The sequence below is a fragment of the Mastigoproctus giganteus genome, chromosome 6, assembly GCF_048544385.1.
Source record: "Mastigoproctus giganteus isolate SK-2022 chromosome 6, ASM4854438v1, whole genome shotgun sequence".
NCBI classification, from domain to species: domain Eukaryota; kingdom Metazoa; phylum Arthropoda; class Arachnida; order Uropygi; family Thelyphonidae; genus Mastigoproctus; species Mastigoproctus giganteus.
In genome coordinates, this window is record NC_143580.1 from 187,390,694 (window position 1) to 187,416,690 (window position 25,997).

Here is a 25,997-nt window from a genome sequence, read left to right on the forward strand (position 1 = left end):
TTGAGAGTTTCACTTCTGCATCAATTTTTTATGCATAATGTCCGAGCTTGTAGGGTTTGCATAAAAAATTTATGCAGACCCTCTGATTTATATGTTTATGTGATATGCAATCAAAATTTTGGGTTAAAGTGTGCTGTACAAATTCCAAACTGCTCATGCTAAATTTACTTTTCAAAATGTTGCTATTGACTGATACTGTTGATTGATATATTATTAATTTGTACATGGTTTCAGTGGTTAACATTTTTGTCTGTTTCCATAAACTGCTGTTGCAAATATGTCAGAATTTTTTTTTTTTTTTTTTTTATTTACTTTCAGGAATGTTTTTTTGAAACTGTATTCACATCATAGTTGTTTTAAGTTAGACTTGGCTAAGGTAATTTGCAAGATTATCGTGTGAAAATTAGACAAAAAAAAAAGGTTTTAATTTTGCAGATTAAGGCCATTTTGGAACATTTTACTAAAATCAAAGTTACTTCAGGCTTATGAAAATGTTCAAAACATCATATATTTTTTAAGGTTAAGTTAAGAAAATTTTCCAAATTATTTCATGTGAAATAAATTTTTTTTCTAATTTCTATTATAATTTGGAATATAATTTATCATTATAGTAATTAAATAATATGAAAATAATTTTTTAGCATGCCCTTTGGGTGGGGCCAGGCCTTTCGAAAGCACTAAAATGGGAATTTACTGTATTTGTTTCTGATTCATAGGTCAAATGTATATCATTGAAAAATTTAGAGAAAATCTTTTAAAACACAGTTTTTGCCATGTTTTATTCTAAAAACCCAAATGTGATTTTTATGTGATACATGTTTAAAAACATGTGCATTTGACACATCACAAATGATTTTAAGAGAGAATATTTTGGAGAGCACTGATGAAAAGACAAGTATCATTGCTGAGACCATCTTGTCTCATTTGCAGCTAGTGCTTTTGAAAGATGCAGAAATTTGTAAAATGGAATAAAAATGAAATTATAAAAATAAAGCTGTAGAACATTCCACTAGCTTAAGATTTTTTTCTTGTCAGTCACTTAGGAAACAGTGATAGTTTTCTTTTCATCAATACTTACAAAATCAATATAGTGGAGTGAGGAACTCTATATTTGTAACACCTGTTTTTGTCATCCTTTGCAAGCATATTTTTATATAAATATAAAAATACCTGTTTGTTCAGTACCTTTTGCATTCATGCACAGTTTTATATAATTTTTTTTTCAGAAACAAATGGAACTTTCAAGAGAAATGCATCAACCCAAGCTCAGCCTAAATCAAAAGAGACCAAACTTGTTCACCAAATGAGATCTCGGATATCAGCAACAGGACCTATGACTGTTGCAGAGTATATGAAAGAAATATTGACAAATCCTATGTCAGTAAGTGTAGTTGGTGGTTTCTTCATTTTATATGTGGAAATTTTTTCAAACTGTAAAACAGCAAATACACACATAGTGCTTAATAAATTGAAGTTACCATGATACATAAAATGTTCATGATAATGGTGCTTGATATTTTCTGCAGTATTGCTCTAAGTACAAATTCCTGATGATTAACTGAAATTGTGAAAGCTAAACTATCAGTAGTACTCTGTTGTAGCACAAATCTGATAGAGGTAAGGTTATCTTTTGTAGAAGGGACTGTTCATCATCATCAGCCATTTTCAATCCACTGCAGGATGAAGGCCAATCCAGAGACTTTCTAGTTCCTTCTGTTTTGTGCAATGGACATCCATTTATAACCCACAAACTCTCAACTTTCATCTCTTTCTCCATTGTTGTCTTCTAGGTTTTCTTTCAGCTCCTCTTGAGTACCATTCTGTTATTTTCTTAATCCATCTGTCCTCATATCTTCGAGCTATGTGTCCTGCCCAATTCTACTTCAGTTCTTTAGTTTTGATTAGAATATCCTTGATTTGTGTTTGCTGCCTAATCCACATGTTTCTCTTCTTATATAACAGTCTGATTTCTAATATAATTCGTTCCATTCTTTGCTGCGTAGTTTTCAGCTTCTCTTCATTCTTTTGGTGAGTGCTCACGTTTCACTTCCATAAGTCATGGTGAGGAGTATACATTGGTTCATTATTTTATGTTTTTTGTTGGTGCACAATGCAATGTTGCATCTGTTTAGTGTGACATAAGCACTGGGAAAGGAAAAATGAGAGTAGGCTTGTGTTATAGGCCTAATGAATCTGATGAGTATAATGAACAATTGTGCAGAGAAATAGTGGGCCAGTAAATCAGAGTGTCTTATAATGGGGGATTTTAATTTCCCAGAGATTGACTGGAATTTATGGGTTGGTCACTCACACACTAGCAAGAGGCTTTAGTGGATTTATTGGATGATTGTTTTTTACAGCAGCATGTTCAGGAGGCAACTAGAGGGAGTGGAGTAATACTCGTGATCTGATAATCAGTAGTGATTCTTCATGCATTCAGAATCTGCAGATAAAGGAACCACTGGTCGGCAGTGGTCACAATGTGCTGAAGTGGGATTTACTTAAAGATGTAACTACCATCAGGGGTAAAGGGAAAGGTTTTTGCTTTCGTAAAGGTGACTACGGTGGTCTGAGACAGTATTTAAATTCTATACGGTGGGACCAACTGATGATGTTACCAACAGCAAATTCAAAATAGGAAGTATTCAAAGAAAGAATCTTGGAAGCTACTGGGCTTTTCATACCAACTAAGAAATATTGTTCAAGATTTAGGTCTAAATGGATGTTTGATGAACTCATTAGACATGAGGCAGAGAAGAAAAATGCATGGGATACATATAAATTAACAGGGGACACAGAAGCCTATGATAGATATAAGGTGGTCTGTAACCAAGACACAAAGGAGGTTAGGCAGGCAAAGGTAGATTACGAGAAATCTTTGGCAAAGGATGCAAAGAAAAACAGCACAGAGTTCTTTACTTATGTAAAGGAAGGGGATGAATCACATTGGTCCACTTGATATCAATGGTTCAACTGTTGATGATCCTGCTCAGATAGCTAACAAACTAAATGAATATTGTGCATCTATATTCACACATGTAGAGTTATTCAGGGAGGGGAATGCCAGAGGTGTATTAAAGATAAACTTCTAATAACTGAGAGGAAAGTGGAGGAGAAATTGTTGAAGATAAACATAAGAAAGGCACGTGGGGTTGATGGCATCTATCCAGTTATATTAAAGGAAGTAAGCAAACCCTTGGCTATAATTATGAGAGCTTCCTTGGACGCAGGGGAGATACCCATGGACTGGAAATGTGCAAATGTGACCCAATCACAAAGGAGGATCAAAGGGAGACACAGGTAATTACAGACCTGTTAGTTTAACTTCTGTTCCAGAGAAATTAATGGAGGCACAGGTTAAAGAAGCATTGCAGGATCATCTAGACAAGACTTCAGTTATAGCTCAATCGCAGCATGGGTTGTTAAGGGGTAGTCTTGTCTGACCAATTTGATTGGATACTATGATGTAGTCACAAAGGAACTGGATGCAAAGAATAATTTTGATATCATATATTTGGATCTTAGAAAGGCTTTTGATACTGTTGCACTTGGAAGACTGCTGCGCAAATTGGAGCAGTGTGGCATTGGAGGCAAATTGCTGCTATGGATAAAGGATTGGTTGAGTGGGAGAAGACAGAGAGGGGTGGTAATCAATGGACACTGCTCTTCATGGACTAATGTTATTAATGGAGTCCCCCAGGGTTCAGAGTTGGGTCCATTGTTGTTTTGTGTATTCATTAATGATATTGATGATGGTATATCAGGCTTAATGTTCAAGTTTGCAGGCGACATAAAGATTGGCACAGTTGTTAATGACACATATGACGGTACGCTGCTGCAACAGGATCTAGAAAAGTTGAGCAGATGGGCTGAGAGGTGGCAACTGAAGTTTAACATTGAGAAATGTCAAGTACTACATATGGGAAGCAGTAACCCCAGAGTAATTTATCAACTCTGTGGTACTACACTGACAGTGGTAGAGAATGAAAAGGACCTGCAGGTAATTGTGCAGCAAATATGAAGTTTCCTGAGCAGTGCAGACAGCCTGAAAGAGTAGCTCATGATGTCTTGTCAATGATATACAGTAATTTTTCTAGCAGGAATAAGGAGGGGATTATCCCTTGTATAAGGCAATGGTCAGGCCACACCTTAAGTACTGTATACAGGTCTCAAGGCCGAATTTTAAGAAGGATGTAGAGCTGTCAGAAACGAGTACAGAGAAGGAAAATAAGATTAGTGAATGGAGCAAAGGGTTGTTCTTACGAAGAAAGGCTTAATTTTTGCAAATTATGGTGATGTACTGGAGAATAGGCACCTGCGAGGTGATCTGATTGAGGTGTATAAAGCCTTGAATGATTTGAGCATTCTCAATGCTAATGGGATTCTTCCTCTTGCTCAGAATAATTGCCTGAGAGGACATAAATTCAAATTGAGGAAAGACAGTTGTAGGATAGATGTGTGGAAGTTTGCCTTTAGCCAGTGGGTGGTTGATTGCTGGAATAAACGTCCATCTGCCGTTGTAGAAGGTGATAGTTTAAACAGATTCATGGCAACTAGACAAACATTTGGAGCAAATGGATGGGTGAAAAGAGAAGGGGTGTGTGTTTTTATTTTTTTTGGCTGATGCTATATTAGCATTAGCATTAGTAGAGGCATTTGATGCAAGAAAGCAAGCTTATGCAGCATCAGCCAAAAAAAAAAAAAAAACCACTTCCACTTCACCCCTCTGTGCATTCGAAATACCTGTCCAGCTGAGCCATAAACGTATTTAGGCTATCAACTTCCACGACAAGGGATGGAAGTCTGTTCCACCACCAACGTCTATCCTACATCTGTCTTTCCTCAATTTGAATTTATGCCCTCTCAGATGATTATTCTGATCAAGAGGAAGAATCCCATCAGCATTGAGCATGCTCAAACCATTCAAGGCTTTATACACCTCTATCAGATCACCTCGCTGGTGCCTAGTCTCCAGACACTGTAATTTGCAAAACTTAAGCCTTTCTTCGTAAGAGCACCCCTTTGTTTCATTCACTAATCTTGTTGCCCTTCTCTGTACTCGTTCCAGCAGTTCTACATCCTTCTTGAAATGAGGCCTCCAGACCTGTATACAGTACTCTAGGTGTGGCCTGACTATTATACAAGGGAATAATCACCTCCTTATCCCTGCTAGAAAAATTCCTATATATCATTGACAATACCCATGAGCTATTCTTGCAGCCTGTCTGCACTGCTCAGAGAACTTCATATCTGCCTGCACAACCACCTCCAGGTCCCTTTCATTCTCTACCACTGTCAGTGTAGTACCACAGAGTTGATACATTGCTGTTTCCCATATGTAGTACTTTTCATTTGTCAATGTTAAACTTTATTTGCCACCTCTCAGCCCATGTGCTCAACCTTTCCAGATCCTGTTGCAGCAGCATAGTGTCAGTAGTGTCCTTGCAACCCTGCCAACCTTCATATCGTCTGCAAACTTGGACATTAAGCTTGATATACCATCATCAATATCATTTATAAATACAGAAAACAATAATGGACCTAACACTGAACCCTGAGGGACTCCACTAATAAAATTAGTCCCCAATGAGCAGTTTCCATTGATTACCACTTTCCGTCTTCTTCCCCTCAACCACCCCTTTATCCATAGCCGCAATTTGCCTCCAATGCCACACTGCTCCAATTTGTGCAGCAGTCTTCCATGTGCAACAGTATCAAAAGCTTTTTAAGATCCAAGTATATAATATCAAAGTTATTCCCTGCATCCAGTTCTTTTGTGATTGCATCATAGTATCCAATCAAATTGGTCAGGCAAGACTTCCCCTTAACAAAACCAAGCTGTGTCTGAGCTATAACTGAAATCTTGTCTAGATGATCCTGCACTGCTTCTTTAACCAGTGCCTCCATTAATTTTCCAGGAACAGAAGTTAAACTAACAGGTGTATAATTACTTGTCACCCTTTGATCCTCCTTTATGAATTGGGGTCAGATTTGCACATCTTCAGTCCATGGGTACTTCCCCTGAGTCCAAGGAAGCTCTCATAATTATGGCTAAGGGTTTGCTTACTTCCTTTGCTGCCTCCTTTAAAAGAACTGGATAGATCCATTCCACCCCAGGTGCCTTTCTTGTATTTATCTTCAACAATTTCTCCTCCACTTTACTCTCAGTTATTACAAGATTCTCTAGCTTACTGCCAGAGTTGGATACACCTCTGGCATTCCCCTCGCTGAATAACTCCTCATGTGTGAATGTCGATGCAAAATATTCATTTAGTTTGTTAGCTACCTGAGCAGGATCATCAACAGTTGACCCATCGATATCAAGTGGATCAATCTGATTCATCCCCTTCCTTCTAGAATTTACATGAGTAAAGAACTCTTTGCTGTTTTTCTTTGCATCCGTTGCCTGCCGACCAGCTTAGCCAGGTGGGTAAAGTGCCTGCCTGGCAACCCAAAGGTCGCAGGTTCGAATCCCACCTCGGGCTTGGATCAAAGCACTGCAAAAACCTTGGGAGGTGCATTATGGCCACAGAAGCCGATGCGCCAACAACTACCAAAAAAAAAAAAAAAAAAAGCATCCCTTGCCAAAGATTTCTCGTAATCTGCCTTCGCCTGCCTAACCTCCTTTGTAACTTGGTTACAGATCAACTTGTATGTATCCCATGCATTTTTCTTCTCTGCCATATTTCTCATTAGTTCATCTGACATCCATTTAGGCCTAAGCCTTGAACAATATTTCTTAGTTGGTATGTAAAGCCTAGTAGCTTCCAAGATAAGTTCTTTGAATGCTTTCCATTTTGAATTTGCTGTTGGTAACATCATCAGTTCGTCCCACCGTATAGAATTTTAATACTGTCTCAGTCCATCATAGTCGCCTTTATGAAAGCAATAACCCTTCCCTTTGCCCCTAATGGTAGTTACCTCTTTGAGTAAATCCCACTTGAGCACACTGTGATCACTGCCACCTAGTGGTTCATTTATCTGCAGATTCTTAATGCATGAAGAATCACTACTGATAATCAAATCAAGAGTATTACTCCCTCTAGTTGCCTCCCGAACATGCTGATGTAGAAAACGATCATCCAATAAATCCACAAAAGCCTTGCTAGTGTGTGAGTGACCAGCCCCCAAATTCCAGTCAATATCTGGGAAATTAAAATCCCCTGTTATAAGACTCTCTGATTTATTGGCCCACTCTATTTCCATGTACAGTTTCTTATTATACTCATCAGAGTCATTAGGCCTATAGCACACTCCTACTCAATTTTGATCTCCCAATGCTTATATCACACCAAACTGACCTGACACTGCACTGTCCAGCGATGTCGACTGGCTTCACTTCCTTGGATTTTATGTGTTTCTTAACTAATAGCATAACCCCTCCTCCCTTCCTATCCTGTCTATCCTTTCTGTAGATGTTGTACTCCCCAAATTCCAGTTCTACATTCCTTATATCTGTGTGACACCACGTCTCTGAAATCCCAAAAATATCTGCCTTTGATGTTTTGAGCAATACCTCAAATTCATCAAATTTATTTACTAAACTCCTAGCATTGCTGTACTCGCAAGTATACATGCACCTGTTTCTATTCTTAGTTACCCTAACACAATTCATGTGTTTACTTGTACCGCAATGACTCCCAGCAGTCTCTGAAATATCCTGCAACTTGTTTTTCAGGCTTCTGCTCATTCCAATAGAAGCAGTGCAAGAATCTCTTTCACCTCTGCCAGTGGTTACTGTTAATCTATTAGTCTTTGCCTCCCTCCAAGCTGGCAGTTTTCCGACCCACCTAACACTGCCTCGATAGCATCAGCAAATATTCTTGCACCCTTTCTATTTAAGTGTATCCCATCCCTGTAGAAGCAGTCCCTCCTCTTAACAAGTACCGTCCAGGCTGAAAAAAATTCTACCTCTTGAGCCTTGCACAATCTTTCCATGGCCGAATTGATTGACAAGGCTCTCATCATATACTCCCTCTTATTGTGTCTGTGCAGAATTGCAGACACTTTCAAATTCAACCCTAATTCACAGCTTTTTTTCAACAGTGACCTGTGCTTGTGAAGTAATTCTGCTGGTCTCCTACTCTTGATATCATTAGGCTAACGTGTACAACTATATCACCTTTTGTGCCCTTAAAAGATGATATCCACTCTTCAATGTCATCAAACCTTGCCCCTTGCAGACATACCCTTGTCCTGTTCCACTTGTCCTTTTTACAAAGCATGTTCCCCATTTCCCTGACAATAGTCACCAACAACTACTAGTTCCTGTGGGACCAGTGCATTCTGCCTTGGGGGTTGCCGCTGTGTTGCGTGATGACCAAGTGCATGCTCTGGCGTTGATTTAGGCAGCTGAGAGCTTGATGGGCACCTGAATTTAGTTCTTTCGAGTGCATCCACCCTGTCCTTCAAGCTCTCATTCAGGCCCATAACAACGCTGAGTTGTTGCCTGATTTCTATACACTTCTTGCATCGCGCACACACAAAGACATCCCCCATGGCAATATCATGTCCTGTACCTGAATGCTCCACAAACATCATGCAAGGAGTGCATTTTAAAAGGCTGTGATTCAGAAGGCAACTGCCCCCCTCAGTTCTCCTCTGAGCCACAGTACTTCCATTAGCTTGAGCCTTTTACTTTGCTGCTCAGGTCTGAGTCATGATTTCTATTGATTTCAATAAAATTTCAATTTCAGTTCAAAATTATAACCCTAAACTTGTATCCCAACACAGTTGTAACGGTATATATATTTTCAGTGTCAAGTATTAATTATCTACGAGTTCCCTTTATATAACTTCCGTATCAGTTATGTATTAATTAATTATGTTACATTTGTAATCTAAGTCGTTATATGTATTTAGTTAAAAGTACAGTTTAATTGACAATGAAGTTCAACAAGTTTAATATATTCTACCGATCAACTGACAATATTATAACCTATACTGTACTAACACTATCTATGACGAAAGCGACAAGTTACGAACGGTAAATCTACGGACACTTAAGTACTAATTAACTTTCAAATCTTGCTGTCTCAATTCAGAATAAACTAACGATCCTTACTAGGTCTATAAGCTACTTACAGAAAATAATTTGATGTAAAAAATATTCAATAAAGCGGCTAAATATGGCTAAAAAACTTCTCGTTCAGCGGAGTTGCAACTTGTAACACGTGGATTTTGATACCTTTACCGATACTTTTATGCAATTACAAGGCCAAGTAAAGAATAAATACACCAGATTAATCAGAAAATCACAAAATAATGCTATACTACTAAATTTAAATCAAAAGTTTTAGAAAACCAATAATTTCAAATCAATAAATAAGAAAAATCCACTTAGCGGCTTTGAACACGTCTGGCTCCTACTAGTTGTTCCCAAGCATTCTTCTTTTCTCTATAAATATAAGCTTGCTTTTTTGCATCATGTGCCCTTGCTAATGCTAATGTTTCAGACAAATTGGGATATTGCTCCTCAGTATGTGACTATATATTTCCTGAATGCTATCCATCCGAAATTTATCCTTCTCTTGACTTCCAGCCATTTATCATTATTACAGCTAATGACTTGTCCAAGATAAGTATTTTTTGATTTTTTTTTTTCAAAAAATACTTATCTTGGACAAGTCATTAGCTGTAATAATGATAAATGGCTGGAAGTCAAGAGAAGGATAAATTTCGGATGGATAGCATTCAGGAAATATATAGTCACATACTGAGGAGCAATATCCCAATTTGTCTGAAGCATTAGCAAGGGCACATGATGCAAAAAAGCTTCCTGAATGCTATCCATCCGAAATTTATCCTTCTCTTGACTTCCAGCCATTTATCATTATTACAGCTAATGACTTGTCCAAGATAAGTATTGTATGAATCCACGTTTTCAATTTCTACTACTTCAACAATTATATCCCTTTCTGTGGCATACTTGTTCCTCATTATTTTTGTTTTAGCCATATTCATCTTTAGTCTGAAATCCTTACTAACCTCTCATAACTGATTAAGGTTTTCCTCTAATTCTTTGGGATCATGGCTTATGACCACAAGGTCATCTGCAAGTCTTAAATGGTTTAGATACTCTCCATTCACATTGACTTCTTTCTGCGACCAGTCTTAATCTTCTGAAAGCTTCCTCAAGGGCAGCAGTAAACAACTTTGGAGATATTGTGTCTCCTTGTCAAACTCCTTTCTCAATTTTAAATTTGCTACTGTCTTTGTCTAGTCTAATAAAGGAGGTAGCGTTCTCATATGTTTTCTTCAAAATTATAATATATGGGGTATCTATGGCTTGTCTTTCCAGTGCCTGAAACATTGCCTTATGCTGTATGGAGTCAAATGCCTTTTCATAATCCACAAATGTAGGCACAGTGGTGTTTTATATTCATTTGCTTTCTCCATTAGCTGTGATATTATATGAAGGTGATCCATAGTTAAGAATCTTTCCTAAAGCCAGCTTGCTCTTTCGGTTAATTCTCATCAAGTATTCTTTCTAATCTGCTAGTAATGGCCCTTGTGAACAACTTGTAGATGTGGGATAACAAGCTAATTGGTCTATAATTTCCAATTTCTAATTTATCTCCTTTCTTATGCAGCAAAACTATGATTGCATTATTCCACTCCTTAGGCATCACACATTTTCTAATGCATTTTGTGAAGGGTCTTGCCAGTTTTTGTCATGTCTCTTTCTCCCAATTTTAACAGCTCTATAGTAACTTCATCTTCCCCCAGGGCTTTCTGATTCTTCATTTACTTCAATGGACATTCTACCTCATCAGGAAGGATATCGGGTATGTTGTATATGTTACTAATTTGCGATCTGTGTTCCCGACTGCTGGCATAATTCCCTCACTCCTTGTATAATTCACTATAGTAGTCTTCTGCTAGTCCTTTGTTTTCCCTTAATGCTTGTTTTAATTTTCTTGTGTTAAATCTTCTTATATCCTCTCTGAGTCTCTTTCTAATGTCTTTGCATAACTCAGTATACTCAAATTTTCCACTTGTCAGTGTTGATCTTTCTCTTCATTTGTTGTCTTCGGTTCATCACGACAAGTGTTTCTTGACTAATTTTGTCTTCTTTGGATTTCTTTTTACCTATAGGTTTCCTGGTCTTTATCATATTCAGAAAGTTGTATTCCTCCTTGATATCTTGGTCCTGAAAAGTCTGCAGAAGCTCAAGCTTGTTCTTAAGTTCCAGTATATACAGTAAACCCCCGCTATTCGCTGTTTCGTGTATTCGCGATCGCCGATTTAATATAAAATGAAACCTAAAAAATGTGAATTTTAAAGCGCCATGAATATTTACCTCCATAAAAAAACATGGGCTTGGCTAAAGTTATCTTTCCCGGTCAAAACAGCGCTCAGTGGGTGGGGGGAGAGGGGTGACAAAATCGCGAGCATGGATGTTTCTCGCTAATCCTTGTTCAATATGTGTTATGCGCTTGTTATGGAAGGTTTCGTCGTTTGCTTTTAATTTATATGCTTATAAATTGAATAAATTTATCAATTTATAAATTGATATGCTTATAAAAGTGATAAATCTACCGTTTTGTAGTGTAAAACAGACTTTTTCGAGTGTGTTAACGGAAGAAAGTGACTTTATTGTGGACAAGTTCTTTCTAACCCCTACAAAAATATGACTACGAATAACACGAGAAATGTGAAAATATCAAAGGTGATGACATTAGCGAATAAAATTGAGTTATTAGATAAAATTTCTAATGGTGAAAGTGTCTCCTCAGTGGCAAAACATTATAAAATCAATGAGTCAACGGTACGATCAATCAAAAAATTGGAAGAAAAAATCCGCCGTAGTGTCCGTGAAAACGCGCTAATTGCTTCAAAAATTTGCTCTGTAACTCGTGATGTTAAATTAGAAAAAATGGAAAAAGCTTTAAATCTGTGGATAGAAGACCGAACTCAAAATAAAATTCCGTTAAATTCACTCATCATTCGTGAAAACGCAAAACTCCTTATCAGCGCTTTAGTGAAACTGGTGATAGCACTGGCGGGATAGGTTTTTTAGCTAGCAAAGACGCTGGTTTGAAAGATTTGTTTGAAATTTCTAATAAATATTACATTTAATATTAAATTGTTTTTTATTTTCATTTCGATGTCATATGCTTGCATTTCACTATGTACTGTCTATGTACATAGTCATATTATGAAGGTACATATAATACATACATAGACAAAATTTTAGACTAGTCATATTTGGAACGGAACCCCTTTATTACTGTGGGAGCCATAACTCAGTATTCGCGGCATTTCTCAGGAAGGTAACCCTCAGGAAGGGTTTACTTGTATTGTTTTTTCTCCCCTTCTGTTATTGCAAAGATCTTTGTATTATTTACTCGAGTCAGTTTTACCTTTCTTTTGCTACATCTATATCAAGTGTGCATCTTACCATTCTGTGATCACTTCCAACATTTAACTCATTCAGGACAGTAGCATTGTTCACAATATATATCTTCTTTTACTGAGGATGAAGTCAATTTCTTTAGTTGTTAATCCATTTTGGCTTTTCCATGTCCACTTTCTTTTCACCCTTTTCTTGAGAAGTGTTCGTTATTGACATTCCTCGAGATTCTGCAAATTCTACAACTCTTTCATTTCTTTCACCAATTCCAAAATTTCCTATAGTTTCCCTTTTTGTGCTGTTTGTCTCTTTCCAACCTTAGCATTGAAGTCATTCATAATAATGTAGTGAATTTTCTGTTCATCTAGAAGTCTATTTCGTTGTGCATTTCTTCAACCTCTTCAGCTTCATGGGTCGTTGTTGGTGCATATATAATTATGACATTTAGTTATAATGATATATGCACCAACATTAGTACACCACCCTTGATGTACTTTTGAATTCCAAAATATTATTTTTTTATATCTTTATGGACCAAAAAGCCAACTCCACCTTCACTCTTTTCACTGTTTCCATTGGTGTACAGCAGATTTCCACTTCTTAGACTTGATTCATTTCTTCTTGTTTCAGCCAAGCTGATGATATTCCAATTCACATTTTCTAATTCCTTTTCCAACTCTAATATCCTCTCTTCACCGATGAGCAAAACTTACATTGTAACAAGCCAAGTTCAGTGTCTATACATGGCCGCTTGTTTGTAATCAGAGATTCTTAGTGCCCTCTGTTTCCACTCTGATCTCACTGCTGTAAGAAGGAGAGTGAAAGCCACTGGGGACTGAGGGCCATTTGTTTCATTGTGTTGTCATAGAGTGCTGGAGGGTTTGGATGTTTCCTCTTCACGCTGACCAGGCATCTTGAAAAGAACCACTCTACATGTTCGTTGCCACCAAAGCGACGTAACAGGGTTTGTGTACAGGTGGATTTTAGGGAGGCAGGCCAACCAGACTTCTCCTAAATCTTCTAAAATAGAAAAATATTGGATCCATCAGTGTTTTAGACTGTGTCTGACAATACACACAATGCCTATTCCCCTCTAAGCCCCAAGGGACTGTTATGAATGATAAAGAATAACAGTTCTACAATCAGTGATATTTCGCTTTCGTTATTTTATTATTAAAACAAAACAAGCATCCAAAGAGGTATTCTACTTTCTTCATACTTCACATTTTATTGATTTTCGAAACCAGAAAGTGGTGCTGCTGATGACTTAGTTTTCATAAGCAATCAATAGTACTCCATTTATGAGAGTGCATATGAGCTTGCTGATGTTGCAAATGCTTTAAAAATTAAAATATCTATTAAAGTGATAATATGAATTTTAGCATTCCTTCAATATAGCTTTGATTATTGATAAACTGTCCAGTCATATCTTGACATTCTGCTGTAGGCAATTAAGGAGAGTATATGCATTTTTAGTGGCATCAGCAAATGGGATTAACATCAGGTGTCTGGTAGATATAATTTTTGTTTAAAATTTGTTTAAATTTTATTCATTAGTAGATAAAGTTTTGGCATACAGTTTAATTTCTGTAATACTTTGTTAATTTAAATTCTGTAATATATTGTAAATTTAAATTTTGTAATCTTTCTTAAGTTCAGATATCTAAATAATGGTTGTTACCAGATCCACTTCCAGTATAAAAGTCCAAGGACATATGAATTAGATGGAAATGCCTACAGCCATTTCCAGTGTGAGTCACAAGTTCGTTAGTTGTATAGCCTGTGTGTGGCATATATTCGAAGCTTGATCTAGTGGATAAACCTAGCTCAATTGATGATTCTTTTCTTTGTACACGATGTAAGGAGTGTACCGATCTCAAATTAGAACTTGATGCATTAAGAGAATAATTTGTGTCACTGAAGAAATGAGTGCTTGCCCAAAAAAAATGTTACCGGCAGCTCATCAGGGACTCAAGTATCTAACCTGCCAAGTGATGCAGCTTCAATTTGGCTCCAAGAAAAGAATAGTCAGTGCACACTTCTCTGGTTGAAGGATATTTAATTTTATTGGGAGACTATGGTCAGGGAAATGAGTAACATTTTTTGTAATCAAGATAGGTGCACCAGAAGCAGGGTGCATTTGCCAGGAACAACAATTAATGATGTTACCAACAGATCATCAGATGGGGGGGGGGGCATTATAAAGAGAGCATTATAATTCATGTGAGGACTAACAATATTAAATGAACATAACCTGACGATATTAAATGAACCTTCCCCCTCACATGCTGATAATGCTCCAGGTAATTCTTTGGTGGGGAAAATAAAATTCAGTTAACTTCAGTCCTTCTAAAACTCAATCCTGTCTTATTTCTCACAAATATGAGTCTACTGTTCCTATGCTCATCTTTGATAACAGTGATTCCTAGACAAGGTCAGATCTTTATAAGGATTACCCTGACATACTTTTTTTTTTTTTTTTTTTTTATGAAAACCCCAAACACGAAAGGTATAAAAACCTATAGTACTTAGTACCGTGCATGGGTTGAAGGAGAAGTATGGGGAGGGGGGGGATGCCGGAAGCTTTGCTCTAGAGACTAAACATGGGTTTCACCACTTCAAGCCTCCAATAAGCAAAGTGGTGGTATTTCACCGGTTGATGAAAGTCATCTACCACCTGCGACTGCTTCACTTTGTACAGTAATACCCCGAAGTTACGCGATAGGTGGGTCCGACGAAAATCACGTAAGTCGAATTCGCGTAAGTCGGGGTACAACTTTGCATATAAATACATATAAATTTTGCTTAATTGGGACCAAGGACTAACAAAAACACTAGTTTAGAAGAAAAATATTAATAAAATTGCAGTTCTTTATACATATTAATACAAAATATGTATTAAAAAACAAATGACTTACGTTAAAAAGTTATTTCGATGTCGATGGCTTCATAAAATCTAACAAATTCGTCTGATGACACAGCGCGTTCTTTTTTTCACGCAGAATTTCTTCGTAGCAAGCTAATAATTTTTTTATTCCTTGCTTTGTAGCTATAACGCGTTCTTCGTTGGATTCTATGTTTTCTAAAATTTTTAAGCCCTTTACAACTGAGCCCTTTTCAATTTTCAACCTGTCAAGTTTGCAATTGTCATGTGCTTTTCGCCGTTGCTTCGTTTAGGCCTGTAGCACGTGCAATATCACATGGTCTTTCATTTCGCTCAAAGCGTTTCACAATTTTATATTTTTTCTCTATCGACAGAGGCGGACTGGCCATAAGCCTTACCGGGGAAACCCCGGTGGGCCAGTGTGATTTTGGCCATAAACCATAGTATGAGGCCACTATAAACTTTCCCGGGTAAGAATTTTTGATCCTCTGTTTATCGATAATTGCTTTTCTTTTTCTCTCTGAATCTGCAGTGTCTTCACCAGGACGCTTCCTTTTCACACCTTTTAATTAAGTATTTTACTCGTTTTTAGGGAATAAAGCACAATTACAAAACGAGGAGGCACGCTTGATACGCATAAACAAAGCTGCGCGCATGTAGCAACTGAATAAACAACACCATAAAGGCAGAGATACACTATTAACACCTCACATTTCTAGGGGTTACTACCATAAAACAATAAAAATCCAGTTGCGTTTCTGCTAGTGAAATCTGTTATAAACTGGTAGTAAACTCGATCTAATTGCATTTGCGATTATACCGATAGCTGGAATTGTGTTGGTTTTTACGTTATTATGGTGAAATGTGTTTCCCCTTCACTGATATAAAAAACATAAAAGCAGCAAAGTTGAATTTTGTTCATCTTTCGCTCTCATTCTCCACCGTCGCACCGTATATCGATAACATATGAAAAACGACCTTGAAGATAGTGGGCGGTAGCGTTGCCAAACGAAAAAATCAAGAACCGCGTAACTCCGAGTTCGCGTAAGTCGGTGTATTACTGTATATGCATTTTACAAATATCACTTCCTCTGCATCAAGAAAACATTTTTCTTTTTCAGCTTTACTCCTAAACATCCATTGGCTCTACACATCTCAAATCAGCCCTGCCACGGAACATTATTCCCCTATTTGGATTGGTGACCCAAACTTCTCAAGCTCCTAAACTCTATTCAAAAGAGAGCAGTCGGGTTAATTATTAATCCGTCTCTTACTAACTCTCTCCACTGTCTGTCCCATAGACATTTTAGTTTCTGGTAAATGTCTTTTCTATAGATACTTCCATGGGCACTGTTCTTCTCATTTGGCATCTGTAATTCCACCACTCTCTTCCAAACCAGTCAACATTCATTTGCTGTCCATCTTAAAACTTTTGAACTAACTTTTCTTCTTGATATACGAGAGTGGTTCAATAAAGAATCGCCCGCACCTACTTCCACATATCGCAGAGTCATGATAATTTGTTTGTAGCAACATACATATCTCTGTACTAAAGGTGTAAAATTTCAGCCTTGTGGCTTAATTTGTTTTTCTCTTACAAAGCTGAACATGTGACGAAGTAGCATCATGAACAAAGTTGAAGCCAGAGCTGTAATCCAGTATCTGTTCTTGAAGGGGAAATCTCCTAAAGAAATCCACGAGTAGATGACTGCTGTATATAAGGATGAAGCCCCATCCTATGGCATTGTGAAGCACTGGCATAGACAGTTTAGGTGTGGTCGGACATCGGTAGAATCTGGGCCCATTCCAGGTTGTCCCCATTCAGCCATTGATGACAGCACGATCAGAAAAGTGGAGTCGTTAATCATGGAAGATCGCTGGATATCTGTGCGTGAATTGTCCCAGGAGGTGAAGATTAGTGTGAACTCTGTTGAAACAGTCCTTCGTGGCCAACTCCATTTACTGAAATTTTAGTGCAAGATGGATTCCCCGATTATTGACTGGTTTCCAAAAGGCTTATCGACAACAGAAATCACAAGAGTTGTTAGCCCTGTGTATTTATTGCTAAATACACTATCCTTTATCAGTCTTCATAAAAAGTAATCATACGGTGTTAAATCCACAATGGTCATTCAGTGGAACCCCGCCAACCGATCTCCATCTGTCTGGGAACTTTTGTCTAAGAATTTGTCAGACAGTTTTTGAATGTTGAATTGATGTGCCTTCCTGCATTAAAAAGCAGTACTGAAAAAAATTTTTTTGGACTGCATTAATGAAATGCTGTCTTTTAGAAGTCTCAGTTATTTACCCCCTGTCATGGTTCCCTCAAAGAAAAAAAGGTCTAGAACACCTCCCTTCCAATTCCAGCCCAGACTGTCAAGCCTGGGCTGGAATTGGAAGTTGAAGTCAAGGAGTGTTGAAATCCTTTATAAACATAAATGGGAGTTCTTAAGGGCATAATGTTATGGTGAGTAACAGTTCTATTTAGTTTAAATGTGGCTTCATTAATCTGCAAAACATTGTCAGGGATATCTGGGTTTGTAACACTCTTTGCCAAAAACTATTCAGCAAATTACAATTTAAGAATCTTCCATCTGGGTCATCCACATTCAAACATTGTAGCAATGGGATGAGAAACCTTGTATTTAAGTTCCTTTATGATTCTGTATAAACTTGTTTTAGATATTTTAAGTTACTTTTTTTTTTTTTTTTAAGATATTTTAAGTTTTAGACATTTTAAGATACTTTGATTTCTTTGAAATATTTTTGGACTTCTTTTAATATCTTCTCTTCCAGATTGGCAGATGTCTTAGAGAATCAAGGTCTACCAGGATTTGGCAGATTGTGTACTGTTCCAACTTTAAATCAAACTTCTTGAACTAGCATACAACTTCTATAGCATTTTCATATTTTGCATGCCACTTTACAATTTCAATCCTCACCTTCATTATAAGGATCGTGATACTTTACCTGTGTTCAAATTATTCTGAAATAATAAAAGGAAAAATTATAAACATTTGTTCCAAATAACTTATACATCCACCGATGAGCCAAAACATTATGACCAGCGAGTCGTTACGCAAATCGAAGCAACTGCAAGTGAACTACAGTGCGGGTCGGGACCTGGTATAAAAAATACCTGATACTGAGCTCCGTTAACCAGTTTTACTCTTGTTCTTCAGATGGGAAAGGCAGCAGACTTAAATGAGTTTGACAAAGGCCAAATTGTAATGGCCAGACGACTGGGTAAGAGCATATCTGAAACGGCACGGCTGGTGAGATGCTCGTGGTCAGCTGTAGTTAGTACCTACGGAAAGCAGTCGAGGGGAGGAGAACCCATGAACTGCCGGTGAGGTGTTGGATGACCACTGCTCATCGATGCTTGAGGTGAGCGAAGGCTCTTCCAGATGGTACGTGGCAACAGAAGGGTGACTGTGGTGCAACTCGCTGGTAATTGGAATGCTGGTGACAGGAGTAATGTGTCACAACACAGTACATTGATCCTGCTGAAAATGGGGTCCGAGTGCCCATACTAACCACGGTTTACCGGTGACAGCGTCTACATTAGGCATGTGAGCATCAAAACTGGACCTTGGGTGATTGGAATAAGGTTGTCTAGTCTGATGAATCGTGTTTCCTGTTGCACCATGTGGACTGCCTGGTACATGTGTGTTGTTTACCTGGGGAAGTGATGGCACCTGGATGCAACGTGGGACGAAAACAAGCCATTGGCAGCGGTCTCATGCTTTGGGCGCTGTTCTGCTGGGATATCCTGGGTGTTGTCATCCATGTGCCGGGCACTCTGATGTCTACCACCTACCTAAAAACCAGCTAAAAATTGCACCGACAAAAACCATATCCATCTTGCTGAAAGGAACTCTTCGGGTACAGCGTCTGCCCCAAATAAAAATAAATGGCCTGACCATCAAACTCACCAAGCAAATGAAGTACTTAGGAGTTATCTTAGATAATAACCTATCCTTCAAACCCCACCAAAAACACACAAGAATGAAAATAAGAAGATACTCAGCCCTAGTGGCTAGGATTACGAGGAAGGATTGGGGACTGAAAAAATGAACCCTAATGCTATATTATAAGTCAACCTTCATCCCAGCAATAATCTGTGCAGCTGCAGTATGGTACACCAAAACATCATTGGTAACCAACAAGAAAATCTTGGACATGACGCATAGGACCATCCTATTGACAACCACACTAGCTTGCCACACGGTAAGCACACCTGCACTGCAGGTGCTTGCTGGAGCGCTACCCCTGGATTTAGAAGCTGTGAAAGCAGGACTGCTCTACCTGCACTCAAAGGGAGTGGCTGCAAATCATCAGGACTTCACAATCAACCCAGCAAGCAGTCAAAAAACGGAAAGAGCACGACTACAGACCTACCTCCTTCAGGATTGGCAGCAAAGATGGACAGAGACGACAAAGGGCGAGATCACTCGTAAATTCTTTCCAGAACTGAACTGAATATACCCAAGGCAACCAGGCTGATTCTTCCCGGGCTTGCACCTGACCTCGTTACTCACAGGACATGGACCCTTCAACCAGAAACTGTTCGGTTTCAGCCTCTCCAATGATCCAAATTGCACGTGTGGGGAGGTCGAAAGCTGGGACCACCTGCTTTACGACTGCCCACAATACGAAGACCTCAGATGCACCCTCATCACGAAAATCCATTACCTCCCCAAAGGACTTGAACATCACTTCATTGACACGGAAGAGGAGTACCGAGCGCTCTCCCAGTATGCACAGGACCTCTTCACAAGGAGAAGGGTGTTAATTGCCATACATCGAGACTGATAGTACAGTAACATAAACAAATCGCATAAGACAGAGACAACTCCTGGAAAAAGAAACTCTGGAAGAAAAGAAAATGAACAGAAAAGAAAGGAATAAAGAAAAGAAGAAGGAAAGAGAATCAATGAAAAAAAAAAAAAAAAAGGACAGGGATTGCCCCATGAGTGTCCCAACCTGAATCAAGTGGACAAGAATAGAGACAACAAAGCAGCCTAGCTCCCAAAGCCTTACGTCAGCCTGAAGAGGGCACCCTAGCCCCCTTCACCTTTAAACTCTACTCCCCTGGGGAGACGATTCTCTCGTCTCCCACCCTCATTTCTACTCTGGTGGGGCATGGGCATGCCACACTGAAACTTGGGGCTGTCTTCCCTATTGGCCCCATACTTCTGTCTTTCTCCCCACCCAGTATTCAGTCCCTCCCGCTGTCTTCACGCTAGCGAAGCCCCACACACCTAAATTTAAACACATCCAAAATATCTTCGCCCACGTTCCGGCCCAACTCAAGCGACGTCAACCCCACGATTGACGTTGGTATGTGTATGCACGTTGTGTGTACATATGTGCATGTGTTCATGTATGTACTTGTATACACGCATATATACATGTAATATAAATACAATATAAATTTTCTTTTATTTATTTATTTATGTTTTTATTATTTATTTATTTATGTTTTTATTATTATTTTATTTATGTTTTTATTATTATTTTATTTATTTATCTCTTTATTTTTATTTTATTTCTTTACTTTTTTTTTTTTTTTAGGTCCTAGCCACTGAAAACTCAGGAAATTAGGTGGCAGGACCTACCAGAGTAACTTAAGTCTACTGGGTTCCTGGTCTGCCTCCACGGGGCGAGGGTGGGGCAACGTTGGGCCTCAGTAGGGGTCCAGCGGCTAAATGACCAGATGAACAACGGTACACGGCACTACACATACACGGTGATTCACTACCAGTGCGACAAACTTGCAGGAGGTGTAGAGGGCACAAAGACGAATCGGAATCACATAGCATTGCAGGGTCTGAAATTCCTTTGTCATGCGGTAGAGGACTTTGAACGGGAGGTCGTGTGAACAGCGATCCCGCTGGAAGTCAGCATTTGCTAACCATTTCTGTTGAAGAAACCAAGTAGCAAAAGTCCTCTGGAGTGGATAATCCGCAGGCTCCAATGATTGGACGTGTTGCAGATGGTACGAACTCATTTGGTGTGTTGACAGTATCCTGCATACAGTGGATTGGGAAATACCCAATCGTTGGCCTATCTCTTGAGTACTCGTACTCGGATTGCCTTCTGCAAGACATAGGACATTCTCCTCATTGTCTGGCGTCTTCGTCGTTTGCTCTCGATTCATGGTACCTCTCGTGAAACAACCACTCTCATGTAACCTTCTGTGCACACGTGCGAAAATCGTATGATGAGGAGCACGCCTGTGCGGGAAATGTTCCTGGTACAAGCGCAGAGCGGTGCGCCCATTACAGTCCACAGCTCCATATGTGAGGTGCATGTCAGCCAGTTCAATGTTTAAAGACGTGTCCATCCTACTGCCTCGGGAACCGGTTCGCAAATGCTGACTTCCAGTGGGATCGCTGTTCACGCGACCTCCCGTTCAATGTCCTCTACCGCATGACGAAGGCATTTCAGACCCTGCAGTGCTATGTGATTCCGATTCGTCTTTGTGCCCCCTACACCTCCTGCAAGTTTGTCACACTGGTAGTGAATCACCCTGTATACAATATCCATACACTTTTAAATCTCTGGCATTTCCAGTGAACTGGAAATGCCAGAGATTACAGAACAGATTACCACAATGAAAACTATGCAGAGATGGGGGAAACCCCTGGTGCCATCTGACACTAAATACACCTTGCACCTAAACATTATTGCTTACAAGGGATACCCTTTCGTGGCAACGGTCTTCCCTCTGGGTGCCATCTTTCAACAGAATAATGTGCCATGCCACACTGCCTGGATTGTTCGAGACTGGTTCACAGAACGTGAGGAAGATGTCCAGGTATTGCCCTGGCTTCCAAATTCCCCAGGCATCAATCCCATCGAACATCTGTGGTTTGTGTTGGAACAGCAACTCCGATCTGCTGGTTACATGTTGGTACCAGATACACATGACACATTTAGAAATCTTGTAGCATCCATGCCTCGTCAGGTATGAGTTGTTTTGGCTGCACGTGGAGGACCAACATCATATTAGGTAGGGGGTCATAATGTTTTGGCTCATCAGTGTATTTACATCAGCAATTATTCAAAATGGGTTCCTTACTTATGGACCACTCTGTATATATATGCAAATAAGGAACATGTTGATCATGTTATGCAAATTAACTTGTACATATATATTGCTAATGTCACTTTGTCAAAGGTAAATGCCATGTGCTATGATTTCCATATAAGGAATGGAAGGTAAAGCAGCAGAATTCATAGTTAGCAAAGTGATGCTCTTTGGATTAATGCATTTATCTTGTCTTTATTGTTATTAAAAATGATAATAATGCTACAAATGCCCTCAAAGCCTATTGAAGAAAAAGGAATGAAGAAGGAAGCAGCAGAACAGATTACCAAATCAATGCATGCAACTCAAGTGAAGTTCCAGGATTGCAGACATGTAAATATCTCTCCAGTTATAAAGATGATTCCAAGGGTGAAATCAATAATTACAGACCTGTTTTTAATTCCTTGTAGTAGGGAGACTTAAGGATATAATGTAGGAACATCTGGGCAGAAATAAAATTATACAAGAAACAGCATGGGTTTATTAAATAGAAATCATGTCTGACTAACCTGATAAGCTATTATGAGATTGCCATAAAAGAACTGGATACAAAAAAAAATAAATAAATACATAATTTTTGCATACTACATTTAGACTTTAGTAAGCTTTTTGTTTAAATTAGAACAGTGTGAAGGTAGTAAATAATAGTACCCGGAGTATGCTACTTCAGTTGAATTATTCATAAAAAATGGAAGTTAAAAGTACAAGATTGGAAAATGCAAGGTTCTGCATTTGTATACATCTTAAGTACTGCATATAGATTTTGGAACCTCGCATTTCAGGAAAGATGTGGATATGCTGGGAAAGATGACTTCTCACACAACAAAGTCACCTTTGGTTTTATGGTTTGCAATGTCTGGAAATTTGACGGCTGCATTGCGGCTTAATTGAGACATTTAAGGTATTGAAAGTATTTAGTAAATTAAATAATTGGTATAGCTTTTTCCCTTTTGCACATACACAAACTAGAGGACTTGTACTTAAATTAAGGATGGATAGTTGTAGACTGAATGTAAGAAATTCTCTTTTACCTGAAGGATTATTAACTGTTGCAATAAATTATCACCTAATCTTAGTTATAATGGTTAAATAATGCAAAGAAGTGGACTTTTTCTACATCTGCTAAAAAAAAAAATCATGCCTTCCTTATTGTGAAAAAGCTATCCAATTCTGCTTTGAACTTCACCAAACTATCAAACTTGATTATTGTTACAGGCATATCATTCCAGTGGTTTGCAACTTGCTGCCCAAAAGTAAACTTCATGACATCCAGTCACCTGGTACTCGCCAAAATTTTGTATTTGTGCTTCCTGATTCTGCTCTCTTTAGCCAGGGAAAATATATTTCCCTTGTTCATTTTACTCATTCCCTTTAGGACATTATATACCCCTATCAGATACTACACCTCCAAGATGACTGGTTGTCAAGCTTTGCAGTCTGCACTTTCAAAGTTTTCTTCATATAGATGTGGATTAGCACCCCCCTCCCTCACCAATATAGTTGCCCTTTTCTAAACCCTTTCTGGAAGTTCTCTCTCTCTCTAATAGATGATACAAATTATACAAAGGTTGGCAGGGTTGTTAATGACAGTAATGCCAGTGTGCTACTGCAACAGGATCTAGATAATTTGGGCAGATGGGCTAAGAAGTGGCAACTGAAGTTTAACCTTGACAAATGCAAAGTACTGCATATGGGTAGAAGTAACCCCAGAGAAACGTACCAACTGTGTGGTACTACACTTAAGGTGGTAGAAAATGAAAAAGACCTGGGAGTAATTGTGCTGGCAGATATGAAGTTTTCTGAGCAATGCAGACATGCTGCCAGGGCAGGTCATGGGGTTTTGTCAATGATATATAGGAATTTTGCTAGCAGGGAAAAGGAGGTGATTATCCCTCTGTATAAGGCAATGGTCAGGCCACGCCTTGAGTACTGCGTACAGGTCTGGAGGCCTCATTTTAGGGAGGATGTAGATTTACTTGATCATGTACAGAGAAGGGCAACAAGATTGTTGAGGGGAATGAAGGGATCCTCTTATCAAGAGAGGCTTAAGTTCTGCAAATTGCAGTGGCTTGAGACTAGGCACCTGCGCGGTGATCTGATTGAGGTGTATAAGGCCTTGAATGGGTTCAGCACGCTGAATTCTGATGGGATCCTTCCACTTGTTCAGATTACCAACCTAAGGGGGCATAAATTCAAATTAAGAAAGGACAGATGTAGAATAGATCTGCAGAAATTTGCCTTTAGCCAGCGGGTGGTTAATTGCTGGAACAAACTTCCATCTGTCGTTGTGGAAGTTGATAGGTTGAATAAATTTAATGAGGAACTGGACAGGCACTTGGAGGGAATGGTGTGTTTTTTTTTTTTTTTTTTTGGCTGATGCTGCATAAGCTCATACATTTGCTTTCTTGCATCACATGCCACTACTACTACTACTCTCTTCAAGTGTAGCTTCCTGCCCCAAATACAATATTCTAAATGTGGTCTCATCATCCTCTTATACAAAGGGATAATGACATACTTTTCCATGCTTGCAAAGGTCCTATGTATATCACACGCATGGCACTGTGTACCTTCCTATTTGCCTGTTTACACTACATGGAAAGTTTCATGTTTGACTGAATTATAACCCCTAAATCTTTTTTGCCCTGAACCACTTTTAGCTGCACTTCCCCTGGCTTGTAACTACTGGATTTCTGTTTCCTACCTTCAAAATCTTGCATTTAGAAGCATTAAATTTCAGTTGCACTTTTTTCTGACCATTTGTGCAATCAATCTAAGTTATCAGCAAATTTGACAGCTTCCCTTGCACTTCCTCATCAATGTCATTAAGGAAGATAAGAAACAAGTGGCCCAAACACTGATCTCTGATGTACTACATTTACTTTACTAGCCCACCCTGAGGTATTTCTATTTATGACTATTCTCTGTTTCTATCTTTTAGTTGGCCTTTGATCAAATGAAGGGGCTTAGAAGGGAACAGGTATCCTGTGTGTTATCAGACACTCAGCCTAAAACACTGATGGATCCAATCTCTCTCTATTACAGAAGATTTAGGAGAAGTCCGGTTGGCCTGCCTCCCTAAAATCCACTCATGCACACCTTCTCGATGGTAAGCCCTGTTACGTCACTTAGGTGGCAACGAACGTGTAGAGTGGTTCTCTTCAAGACGCCTGGTCAGCGTGAAGAGGAAAAGACCAAACCCTCCAGCAATGAGAGCACAACAATACAAATGGCCCTCAGTCCCCAGCAGCTTTCACTCTCCCTCTTACGGCAGCGAGAGGATCAGAGTGGAAGCAGAGGGTGCTAAGAATCTCTGGGTACGACCAGGCTGCCATGCACGGAAATTGAACTTGGCCTGTTATAACGTACGATCACTCATCGGTGGAGACAGGATATTAGAGCTGGAAAAGGAATTAGAAAATGTGAATTGGAATATCATTGGTTTGGCTGAAACAAGAAGAAGAAATGAATCACTTATAAGTTTATCAAGTGGAAATCTGCTGTACACCAATGGAAACAGTGAAAGGAGTGAAGGTGGAGTTGGGTTTCTGGTCCATAAAGATTTTAAAAACAACATTTTGGAATTCAAAAGTACATCACCAAGGGTGTCAAGACTAATACTCAAGATTTCTAAGAGGTACAAGCTAAAGATTATAATGATT

At 38.8% G+C, this 25,997-nt stretch overlaps 1 protein-coding gene across 1 annotated transcript in view; it reads left to right on the forward strand.

Annotated features, from left to right (window-relative positions):
• Positions 1-25,997, forward strand: part of LOC150084816 (protein arginine methyltransferase NDUFAF7, mitochondrial-like) — a 115,782-nt gene that overhangs the window by 2,812 nt on the left and 86,973 nt on the right. Inside the window, exon 2 of the mRNA XM_090375564.1 lies at positions 1,227-1,381. Within this exon, the coding sequence (XP_090231690.1) occupies positions 1,227-1,381 (155 nt within the window). The remainder of the gene's footprint in view (positions 1-1,226; positions 1,382-25,997) is intronic.